Source organism: Ammospiza nelsoni, chromosome Z, assembly GCF_027579445.1.
Source record: "Ammospiza nelsoni isolate bAmmNel1 chromosome Z, bAmmNel1.pri, whole genome shotgun sequence".
In the NCBI taxonomy this organism is placed as follows: domain Eukaryota; kingdom Metazoa; phylum Chordata; class Aves; order Passeriformes; family Passerellidae; genus Ammospiza; species Ammospiza nelsoni.
The window spans coordinates 72,563,955-72,576,853 of NC_080669.1; the positions used below are offsets into that span (position 1 = coordinate 72,563,955).

The window sequence follows — 12,899 nt, forward strand, 5'->3', positions numbered from 1 at the left end:
ACATTTTGAAACTGTGTTTTAATTCAAAACTATTCCTAAAGGAAATACAATTCAGGCTGTTTATTCACTGACTGCAGGAACATTTTCCCAAGAATATGGGAAAATAGAAAAAAATCACTTAATTAAGACATTTTAAGGACCAGATTAGGGGTGTATCTCTCCAGACCATATCCTCCTGTGTCCACAGTGCCAGGCTGATGTGATTTTATCATGTTTCTCATGTTTCCAATAGGCTCACTCCCAGAACATGGTGGTGTTCTGCAGGATGAATGGTTACAGAACTGAACATCAAGTGACTAAGTTAGTATCATTGGGGGTTGGAGGAGACCATCATCTATCAAGGTTTCTTTTTGCAAATAAAATTCTGTAGTCAGGGCTCATGAAGTGCAAACACGTGTATGCATTTTTCAGTTACCTATGCACATCTCTGGTTACCCGTGGTTTCCAAAACCAGACTGCTCGGTGCTTATCTCGTTACCTTTCTCCATAAATTTTCCACGCTACCAATGCAATCACATTTGTCATCAGTTCCATAGCAACCAAGAGACCACGTAACTCGAAAGTCTCTCTTCGTCTTGTCTGATGCTCTGTGGCACTGACAGAAGCTGCAAGATCACATTCAGGGAAGGCAGAACAAATACATGAACACCTACCAGCCAGGTGTTATTCTAGGTTCTCCTGGTTGTGTTCAGTAGCATTGTGTAGGCCTCACATGAATGCAAGACACAAAAGTTACCTCACTGTGGGCAGTTACACTGATAGACCAACTGGCTGCGTTTGTATTAAAAAATATTTCACTTGTGTACAGGTGTCAAGGCAGGAAAGAAAAAAAACAAATCAAACCAAAACAATAGCAAAAACAGCAGTAACAACAAGGTAGCAAGACCACAACCAGATTATCCAGTTAGCTTTAAATAATGTTATAAATTTACTCCAACTCTTGATAACTGTTGGTGGGGTGAAAGGTTTTTTGTGGCATGTAATCTGAGCTGTAATTTTCTAGTGAAATCCAGTAGAATTTTTCCTTATGTCTGACAGCCCTAAAATTGCAAAGTTTTTTCTGTTCATCATCTTGAAGCAGTTCTTATAGGATCTGAATGTGGGGTGAAGGACTCAATTATTGCCTAATAAATATTTCAAAAGTATAATTGCTTTTATAAAATAGCAGTTCATATAAGTAATAACATGAGTGAAAATTCAACTGCTTCCCATATAAACTACTCTCACTGTGGAATTACATCCTGTACTTGTAATAACATTAATCTGTTTTGTTGGAGAAGCTGGTAGAACTAGAAACAGACCGGTCCCTAAATGATAATGAGTAGAATAAGATTCCTTGAAGCTACCAGTTCATTTCTTAGCAGTGATTACTTGATCATTTGTCTCCTGAAGACTGATGATAGCAATACAGTTGCTGCTGCACATTTAATTTGTTGTGCTTGTGCCTTCAAAACTCACACACTTCACAGGAAAAGCCTGTATTTCCCAGGAATGTGAGACTTGCTGTAGGGAGCTGAGTCACACTCTTCCCTGTCCTCTGTTCTCCTCTCCTCTCGGTGGGCAGATTCTGTTGCTCATCGCCACAAGGTAGTCAGACTTCAGTGTTTTACCAGAAAAAGTTCTGAGCATTAGGTAACAGGGCATTAGTGCCAATATTCTATTCTTAGCAATAATCTTCCCCTCTATGCAAATAAGAGTGGTTATGGTGTTGTCAGTTCCAAATCACTTGTCCTGTTGAAAAAATAACTAGCAGTAGTGGAACATGATATTTACCTCATCAGAAATCCTGGCAATTTTTTGTGTGCCTATTAACTATGGCAGTGTGACTAGTAATACTTGAGCATGAATTGCACTAACTGGAAGAGAGTAAGAGGCCTGTACTGAAAAAGAGTGTGGAAATTTTGCCATTTGTTATCTTTTGCATCTCTGATCATTTTTCAATGTTGACAGCAGTGGCAAAAAACAAAATTATAATCTATCAGGCACAGAGAAGTACATAAACTTGTTGCTTTTAGTACTTCTTCAATGGAAAGTGGAAGTCCCAGCCTGTCATAGGGATTACAAACAGAGAAAATAACTATAGAAGTTTCTCATGTGCTACAGGCAATTTCATAATGTAAAATTTTCAGACTCCATAAATCCTTCAGAAGACATGCTTTAGAAGTCAGAAAATTGAAGTGGTTAGAAGCCACTGGCATAAATCTGTACACAATTCCCTAAAAATTGAAAATATTTGAAAATGTGGCAGATAAATGGTCTAGAAAAGACATACTAAAATTTAAATTAAATTAAATTAAAAATACTGAATCTTACATTCAGCTATCACGTATTTCTTTTAATCTAACTTTTTATTTCTGTATTATGATAGCAGCTGAAAACTAACTTTAAAATCCATCATTTCAATCCTTGAGCTATGAATGCAGACTACCCAAAGCACAACCACAGTAATGGAACAGTCTTAGTGCATGTACCCTGTTGCAGGTCATATTCGGCTTCATCAGTGTTTCTCCTCCTTGCAGTGTTCAGGAATATTTAACTCAATATTATATATATTCAACAAAATAGCTGATATTTCTTTTTTTCTACAAATTGGAGCTAAATATTAATCCGAGAACAAAGAAACTATCTCCTTAGATCGGTATAGGACTAGGTAGTGCAAATCTGGGGCAAACTCAAGGAAAAAATACAGAAGTGCCTCTCTTCTGTAGCACATTTCCTGCTTTCTTTACTTCATTTAAACCACCTGTGATGGTCCTGACTGTGGCACAACTGGGGACAACATCATGTGGCATCTGCTTTAAGCGTCATTCATTCATAATAACCTAATTAGAAGCTTTGGAAACAAAGAGGCGGTAATTCATAGTAACATTTATTAAATAAGTCTCCTCTCCCTGGACTGAGGAACACCCAAGCCCCTTCTGCACTACATAGATGATGCCCCTGGTTTAATCCACTGTATCAGTTCCCTGAGTGCATAGCTTTTTTTTTTTTTTTTTTTTTTTTTTTGCAAAACCTCTTTTAGCAGGATTTTGAAGCAGATGAGGTGGTGTACAGTGCCTTTGGGGTTTGAGATGCATTTTTTTCCAAGTGGTTTGGTGACCTGACCTGGTGAGCTGAACATCCACTGCTTTGTAGAAATTTACCTATTTAATTCTTCCCTTTCTAAAGGGTGGAGAACATGGCCATGCGGCTGGAAGAAGTAAATGAGAGAGAGCACTGCATGAAGGCCTCTCTGCAGACTGTTGACATCAGGCTTGCTCAGCTAGAAGACATGATGGGGCGAATGGTAACTGCCTTGGAAAAGATGGCTGGCATTGAGAGAGGCGAGACAACCAAGATCCGATCCAGGACCTCATCCGACTGTACTGATGCAGCCTACATTGTGAGGCAGAGCAGCTTCAACAGTCAGGAAGGAAATGCCTACAAGCTTCAAGAGAGCATTGATCCCACAGGAGAGGAGTCCATGTCCCCAACGTCACCTACGATCACACCCCGCTTGCGAAGCCATTCCTTCTATGCAACAAATATAAAGGACAAGTGTGGGTTGGAAAAGCTGGAAAGCATTTTTAAGGAAAGATCTCCAAGCCTGCATCGGGCAATCAGTTCCCACTCAATAGCAAAAGAAGGAAAGGCTCCTTTACCCCCTACCAGCACTTTGTCAATCGCCCCAGACTCCAGAAGACCTTCGTCTTGTATAGACATCTATGTTTCTGCCATGGATGAGATGCATTCTGACACAGAACCTCTCGAGAGCTCCATAAATATTCTTGGTCCTGAAGATGCAGCTCTGCCAGCTCACATAGCCTCTTCCCTTTTAACTAATAGTGCATACATCAGCAGTACAGCTGGTGAAAAGATCTCTGGCAGGAGTCTTGATTATGAGGAAACTTCTGGAATAGAAACAAGAGCATTTTCTTCAGACTATTCACAAATCACAGACTGCCAAATCCCGTGGGATTCAGACCCTCCCTTGTATCATACTTTAGAGCGATCAAAAAGCAGTCGTTACCTGGCTACCACTCCATTTATTCTGGAGGAAACACCAATTGTGAAATCTCACAGCTTCATGTTCTCTCCTTCACGAAGCTACTTCAGCAGCCTTGGTGTCCCAGTCAAAACAGCAGAGTACACAAGTATTACAGATTGCATAGACACGAGATGTGTGAGCGCTCCCCAGGCCATTGCAGAGAGGGCCAGTTTCCCTGGAAGCCTCAGGGGCAAAGTGGAAGACTTGGGATGCTGCCACCCAGAGAGAGAAGCTGAACTAACCCACCCAAGCTCCGATCATGAGGATATCGAGGTGAAAGACAAGAAGGGAATCCCCTTATCTCCTCAAGACAGCAGTGCTACAACAACTCTGCCCAACAGCATCCCACTCCCAAAGATAGAGCGAGCCAACAGCTACTCTGCAGAAGAGTCCAGCGTGTTGTATGCACAGCACACACGGAAGAGCTACTCCATCAGTGACAAACTTGACAGGCAGCGAAACACAGCCGGCCCACGGAACCCCTTGGAGAGGAGCAAATCCTCGAGGCCAGAGAGCAGAGGGGACAACCTGTCCATGAGGAGACTGTCAAGAACTGGAGCCTTCTGCAGCTTTGAAAGCAAGCACAGCTAGGCTTATACAAAGCTCACCAGCAGTCTAAGGGTCATCTGCTTTTCAGTCTGTTTTTCTTAGCAGAATTTTTAAAAAACCCTCACATCACCCCGTGTTGAGTCCAATTGGCATTAGCCATGGGTCAAGGGAGCACATTTTCAATCTCAGCACCACTACTGATGTACTCCATCTTGACCCAATTGACATTTGCACTTAAGAAAAAAGGGAGGGATGAAAGCTTTACAAAACCTTCAGTAAACAAGAGGAATAACAAGACCCCATAATGAAGTCAGAAGACTTAGATTAATAGCTCCAGATATCTGCCTTTTATTAGAGGGTATCCTAAGACCTTTTATCATTATTCAAGTTTTTAAGATGCAGGAATTAACTGGCAAAAAAAAGATGTACAAATTAGGTGTTCCAAACTTCAATCACAACTTCTTTTTCATCTATGTCACCATTGTGATGACTGGTGAAAAGCATTAGTTATTTCTGTTGGAACTGGCAGCAAAAAACCCTAAAGTCTCCCAAGTCCCTTGCATCCCATATTTATGAAAATGAAGAAAGATGAACACAACAACAACTATAAATGTTCACTTGTCTCCTTTTGTATCAACTTCTAGTGCCACAGAAAGTTTATATTTTCAAGAGCGAAAAGGGAAACGAAATGCCTTTTTTACTGCAACTTAAATGGAAGAAGAATTTATGTTAAAATGTCAGGTGATTTCCTGTGTAAAACAGGCATTCTAGATTCTAGCACAGGTGAGCAAGCTCAGGATGAATGTAATTAAGTGGAATAGTATATATTTATTTTTTTACCACATTTGTCATCAGTATGTTGTCTCACTAAATCAAAGGATATAATGAAACAGCAAGAATAAGATGATCAGAGCAGAGCATAGTAATAGTGTCCAATTCTCATGGCTCAGTTTAATTATATATAGAAATTGGGGCGATTTATCCACCATGCTGCTACCAGGTTCTTCTTGCTGTTTCATTTGAGCTGCCGATTCTTCACATCATTCCCCCACCTATAAAATTCACACCTTTTTCCCCTTTTTTTTCATGTGAACATAGCTGTATTTGGACTTTTTAAATTATACAGGATTTATCAAGAAGTCTGAATCCAGACTCATGTAATTAGACTGAAGCTGCTTAAGGCAAAGTATTTTTGGCAGAGGACTGGAAAACACTAGAATTTCTATATGCTTCTAAGGTAAGTAAAAGAACCAAAGTGAAACTGCAAGTGTGTGTAAAGAGCAAAAGCCATCAGTTGTGAGTAGGCATCCGCAGCCCAGCAGTGCTCCTCATCACAGTGTGCTCATCAGCTCAGCGCACAGGGAGCGCAGACGCGGGGCAAGCGCGTCTGAGGGGTAGCGCAGGTGCGGGCGCTGGGTGAAGACAAGTGCAACTCCACTGACTCCACCCACGTCCCGAGGGCCCACATTGTCAGCAAGAGTGTCAAACTTCTCATGAGGCAGTGTCCGGTGGTCACAGGAGGAAGGGAAAACAGAAGACTGGAGAAGGGTGGAGAAGCATAAGCTGCAACTGGAAAAACAATTCACATTCCTTTATGACGGCACAACTCTTAAACTTTTTAAAAGTTGACAGTAGTGCTATCAGAAGTTAAAATATCTCAACAGTTACCAATATCTGTGTGGAACCAGCTCCTTTTTGTTATTAAAAATTGACATTTTTGAGTGGGGTACACATTTCACATTATTTAAATTGAATTAGGCAGCTTTGAGAATACAAGCTGATATTTTCTCACTGAGTCCTCACTCTGGGAGACTCTGAGCACCATCTGAGAGTTAAGTCCAAAAGGCGACTAATCCAGACAGAAAAATAATCATCAGCCTCAAGAAAAGAGGCAAAGAAGGTGAAAACATTTAGTTAACAAGTCACTGCGTTGGAAGGACAGGACAGGAAACAAGGAAATGCAGCAAGGGGATGTTAAGAACAATGTGTTTCACACTTCCTGCACCAACGTGTTCCTTGCTTTCTTCTGTTTGATCAGGCTTTCAGTGAACTAAACTCCACCAAGACACCATGTTTATGCAATTGCCTTGCAGGCCATGTGCAGCATTACAGTCACATGGTGATACCAAGAAAGGTCAGAAACCTTTCTGTGCATTATGAAGCATGCTTGTGGCAGGCTGATTGTTGAACAATAGCAAAATGCCCAAGGGCAAAGGAACTTGTGTTTAACAATATGCTTCAAATGTGCCAACCTTCTGTTAGCAGCCTTTTCCTAAGGCTTCTCCAAATCTATCTATCTATGGAGAGTAGAGGGGGATATTCTTACTTCGTTTTCTTTGTTACTTTTATGAATGTCTGCTAAAACTGTTGTGGACTCTTTCATCTTCATTGTATTACTGGTCTACTCAAGAGGAATTTCAGATTCATTAGAAATTCCTCGACAGCGCTTAGTGAATTAGGGATAGGGCTCTCCTCTGGGGTAGATTCCATTGGTTAGTTTGTCAGGATAAAGAAACTTGCCAAGCCTAGAAGCTGTATAAATATTTAGGATACAGCACCTTATTGATCTGGAGCACACATTCCAGGCAAAATGAAACAGAACACTTTATTTACCTCTTAAAATTTGCCATTATATATAAAATGTAAATTCAAATGTTAAAAGTGTGATTGCAAGAGGTCAGAACACTACTTTTCCTGAATGTTTCCCATTTATTCTACAATGTGATGTCTATAGAATATATTATGATGGATGTTAGATTATTTTATTTTCACCTGGTTTTTACACATTGCATCAAACGGCTCCTTTTTGAATTTGATGATAAAACATTCCCATTTCTTGCAATGGGACCAGACTTCCCATTCTCTCTCCCATATTTAGTGAGATAGAAGTCTCATCATCCATCATCATGTAGCTATAGCATGTGCCATATGATGTATTCTGTATCAAAGGATAGTTTATGAAATAGACACATATGTAGTTGTGACATGTGGTAATATTAGTGAACGTTACAGGACAGTTTTAATATCTCATTACATGGTCTTGTTTGTAAATCTGTAACATTCAATAAAATAGCACATGTTGCATCAAACATTAAGTTCCACTATCCAGTTATTAGCTTACGTATGGAATATGCATTTCTGGTCACGGTGTGTAAGTTTGGTATGTTTCGCACATTTCTTTGTATAGCTCCACTTTAACGTCTGTATGGGCTGATGTATAAACCTCTAACGAGCCACTGTGGGCTGTGACAGATGAGTTGTGATGGTGTGAAAGACAAACTGGCATGTTATGCAAAAGATTATAAGATATATGAACTTTAATAATATTTTAAAACTCAACTGGACTTAGCTGTTTGTTTACATATGCTGGTTGACTGAGGAAGCAGTGTGCAGTATTTTATAAATATTTTCCTATAGTAATCCATTCTGTTGTTTCCAGTTTAAGTGATTCTATTCTACAGTTGGGGTATACACTTGTCCTAGGTATTGTATTATAGCACATTATTCTTTCACAATAACAGTGTGATATGACTGAAGTAGTTTCTCTTCCTTAAAGTCCAGTCTTTTGTTGTGTCAAAGAAAATGCATGCATTGTTCCATGAGTTTCTTTGGACTGCTAGGAGACTTAACATTTTGCTATTGCCTGCCTGTAAAGATGAATCCAGTTAGGAATGAATTCAAACTTTTGGATGTTTACATTATTTCCATTATTTTTGATCTTTAGCAAAGTGATTTTTTTTATTATTTTTAAAAGACAACTGTATTTTATGAAATTTGAATACTCAACACAAAATGCGAACCTACAGCAGTGCTCAGACATTTGGCTCTCTCTTTTTTTTGGAAGAGATCAGGTGCTACACTATTTTCTTAGCACAAGTGCCAGTTAGCAAATGGCAGTGAGGGGATAATTTGAAAATATAATGAAAAACCAAAACATCCATTCATCTACATAAGGAAATCCCTCTGGGTTCCAGACATAGATTACTTTTTTTTTTTTAATTTTCCATTTATAGATTTTTGGTAAAAAAAAAACAACGAAACTGATTTGTACCTTTTGCGGAAAGGATAGCCTTTTGTCAGGGGATAAATATCTTAGTTAGGTATATTTTTTGTATGAGAAGAAAACGATTTGTTTCTTAGAAACTGTCAGTGCATGGAAAATGCAACTATGTGAATAACTGCTCAAAAAAAAAAAAGTGCTGGTAGCAGCACACAGCCTTAGTCCAATGACTGCAGTGGGCATAAGCCAGTATCTGTCCTGAGAGCAGACATCATCAGAGGTATTAGAGTGAGTGAAACAAAATTCCCTGTGAAGTCGGGGTGCAGGTTTTCAAAACAAGCATAAATGTCTTATTACATTGCTCAGGTTAAACAGTGAAGTGGATCTGATAATCATCCAAAGGAAAGTGTGAGAGGGTTTTCCTGGATTTCCCTTGAAACACTTGAAACACTTACGTAGTTGTGATGTCTTTCCCTGCTTAAAAGTGACAATTTATTTGCATTTTTTGCACAGATATGCGTATTTGTTTCAACAAAGGCCACATTTTCAGTTCTGTCAAGAGATACTAGGTATAGACCATCTTCTTCAAAACAAATGGGTAAGATTCCTAGCATGAATTTTCCCTTCAACCACCTTAGATAAAATTACAGTCCACACTGGGATGAGAAGTGAAACATTGGGGGTGTCTGCTTACCTAGTGAAACCCTTCAGTACTGTAGATGGAATTACTGTCCTTGCCACACGTTGGCATAGGAGCAGTAGTATTGGATGCAGAGGGACTTTGTTTCTGCACCCTGCTTTTTAGCCAGTCGTACATTTCATACAGAACTCTACAGGTCACACAGGCTTCCCATCTCCATGATTGACTACAATTATGGTCTTACTAATGCTGGTGCAAATCTGCAGAAAATCCACTGATTTCAGTGGCATACTCTGACTTCTGTCAGGAGATGGATTTATTCTGCATTTCTAACTCAATATTACTTTGAGTTATGGCATGGATTCCACTGTATCATCTTCAAGTTGGAGGTCTAATGATGGAGCCATTGAGCCAGTCTGGTTGTGAAACAGTCTCTGACCTTTTAATTTTTGCTGTATGCTTTCAGATCATTCATAGAGCCACACAATACTTACTCCAAAAGGCTGTTAGGTAAAAACATTTGATTATTAAATTGCTGCTGTTTCTGCTGCAGGGAAGTATAACTCTTGTTTATTTTAATATCTAGGAGGGAGGGGGAAGGGAAAGAAGAGGGAATTGGATGTGAAATACAGTTTTATGCCTGCACAAGAGTAAATTGTATTAAAGTTATATCTTTTTTCCGCCACTGCAGTTGTTGTACATGACGAGAGTCTATTTGCTGCTACTGCTGTCTGGAACAGTGTTTGCAATATTCTATACTAATAGCTATTTAATCATTTATTATTTGGGCTATCATTTGTAAGTGTATAACAATCATTTATAAAGGGATAAAAATTACTAAAATGTTATTTTAAACAAATTCCTACTAATACAAAGCTTTTCAAGTATGATTTGTTTAAATGTACATAACTAGGGAAAATGGTCCTTTCCAAAGGTCTACTGGATTCACAATGCACTTTTAGACTGTGTTTAGATGCGTAATAAAAAGCAGAAGTTGGCAATTACTACAGTAGAACTTTCTGAAATTTCTGTAACAATTGTTTTGCAATAAAAAAAAAAAGATATGTAGATCAAAACATCTGTTCTTGCTGGAGCATTTATTTATGTTCATTTGCTTTCAAGGCAGTAAAGTAGTGATGCAATGGTAGCTGCTTTTCTCTAAGATCTCTCACTGTTCTAACTTTACAGACTTTAAGGAAACCAAAATATTTACTATGTTGCACACAGCCTTTTGAATGTTGCAAATTATTTCCACTTATGAGATCAGATTTCATTCAAGGTGTCCTTTATTCTGGCAAATATCAGAACCAAGAAAGAGGCACTTTTCAGTGGGTTTATTTAAAAGGAGGGAATAATTTCTTTGCTTTGTCGCTACCATTCCAGCAAAGGGGGGAACAAAAGCATTGATTGCAGATCCTCTCTGCATTGCATCCACATAGCCTGGAAGAAGTGTGCTCCTTTGTATGGCAACTGGGTGGTATTGCCAGAGAACCTCCACAAATCTCTTGCAGCCAGAGAACCTCCACGAAAAACAAAGGACACCCAGTAATCCACTAGTACCCATGGCCGACTCTGAACCGGCATCTCACCTCCTCAAAAAGAAATCGTCTCCCTCTTCATGCAGCTACAGCCAGCTCTGATACATCCTCACAAAAATGCTGAAAAAACACTGCTGACACAAAATCTGCCAAGGTCAGGATCTTCTACCTCTACAAATAAGCCTTCACGGAGATAATATCATGTTTTAGCCAAAGAAAAAAGAAGCACAGGAAAACAAACATCCAATTGAATCAGAAAGATATGAGATACTCAAAACAGTTCTGCATACATCAGTTGTACTTCAAGAGAGGAATGGTTCAGAGAACTGTTCTTTATTTCAGGTATCTAAGAAGGAAATCCTAAACTTTCTGATCAGACTTAATTTCATCCTTTCTCAGGGACTGTCATTCAGTGAAGACTGGGAGCTTTGAAGTTTTCCAAAACAAAAACTAAACCTATGCCAAAGAGTTGTCATTATGCTACTCTCCAGGTAACACTATATCTCTAGTCTCCCTGGGATTTTGATTTTTCACAGTAACAAATTTCACCTAAATTCAGCCAATTAGCAAGCAAAAAAAAAAAAAAAAAAACAAAAACCAAAACAAAACAAACAAACAAAAAAATCAGTAGCCTTGATTTTCACTCCCATGAGCTGTTATCTTGTAGCCTTTAGGGCAGAGATCTAGTGTCTTAATGTCATTAGTACGCAATGGAAAAGAACTCCTTTTGACTTACACCATGATTCATTATCCTCATGACTGAGTGCAGCACAAGCTTAGACTTACACCAGCCCTCACTGATTTTGCATTCAGAGCTCAAATTTGCCATATTATACTTCTGGAACAACAAAAAAATGTAAGCTCACATGATTCCATTTTGAAATTTTCAAATAACTGATTGAGGTCATAAATACAGTATATTTGGATTCTACTTTTGGGAGGCAATAATAACAAGCAGTATCTCAGAGAGGGTTGTTTATGTGAAATAATAATAGCAGTCTGTGAACAGTTACAGACATCACACCTCAGATGATACAGGCTGCTGTTGCAGAGAACTGTGGGTGAAACTGCCTTTGCCTTTGCTAGTCTGGATTCCAAACCAAGAAGTTTGACACCTGTGGCAAGACTGCTCTGCTTGTACCACCTTCTAAAACTTAAAACTTTTTAGCTACACCTTTCCCCAATCAAACATGTAGCCAAAGGTTCAATAGCCACATGGACACCACAGAATCAGTATCTAGAGATAATAATTATCCTCACAAAATATTCCAGTGGTTTTTTTGTTCATAGCATGCAAGATGAGAATTTTCTTAAGAAGCTTTGGAAAATAATATATTAAGGCTCTAAGGACATTAGAGAAAATGTTAACACACAATCTTTTTCTTAATTTGAAAGACAACAAAAAAAAATCAACTATCAATGTAGCATTTTGCTGGTCACTAATTAAAATCTTGAAACTAAAAAACACATCTTTAGCAATTAATAAATCTTCTGAAAGTAACAGTAAAAACAGTAAATCTGACTGAAGAATTACATTCTGCAAAAACTCCTTAGAAATATTAGTCACAGATCTGAATTATAACCCACAAGGGCTGAACCACAGTAACTGCACTGTAATTTCTGGAGGAGGGGAGCAGATGAGGGGTGTGAGCACATGATGAACAGGGAAAAAAGTTAGTCTCAAAGGAACATACGAACAATGAACTCTAAAATTCACATCACTCTCACACTATATGGCAAAGTTCCACCTTTTTTTTCCCTGAGTGGACATCTGAGGAGCAAACTTGTCAATTGTCAGTAGTGTAAGTTTTAAAATTAGTCCATTTCAACCGTGCTATTTACTTTGCTAAGACTGTAGCATTCCCTCAGATAATCATAACTTAGACAAACAACTTGCAGCAACAAAGGCTAATCTGTGCTTCATGTAGAATAAATAGTCCACATCTCAGAGGATCTGATGAGTGGTTTTTGGTGAGTGTCTAAAAGGACATTTTGTGTCTTTGCTCCAGTCTTATCTGAGGGGTGGTGACTAGCTGCCCTGTTTCAAGAAAGGACCAAAGTTTCGGAAAACGTAGCCTGGTCCTCAGCTCCCCATGGATTGTTTTCTCCCTGAAACATTTTGGCTTTCTACCCAGAACAGATTGC

At 38.8% G+C, this 12,899-nt stretch overlaps 1 protein-coding gene across 1 annotated transcript in view; it reads left to right on the forward strand.

Annotated features, from left to right (window-relative positions):
• TRPM3 (transient receptor potential cation channel subfamily M member 3) overlaps nt 1-10,267 on the forward strand; it is a 417,168-nt gene extending 406,901 nt beyond the window's left edge. Inside the window, exon 26 of the mRNA XM_059491854.1 lies at nt 3,169-10,267. Within this exon, the coding sequence (XP_059347837.1) occupies nt 3,169-4,618 (1,450 nt within the window). The 3' untranslated portion in view covers nt 4,619-10,267. The remainder of the gene's footprint in view (nt 1-3,168) is intronic.
• The last annotated feature ends 2,632 nt before the right edge of the window (nt 10,268-12,899 follow it).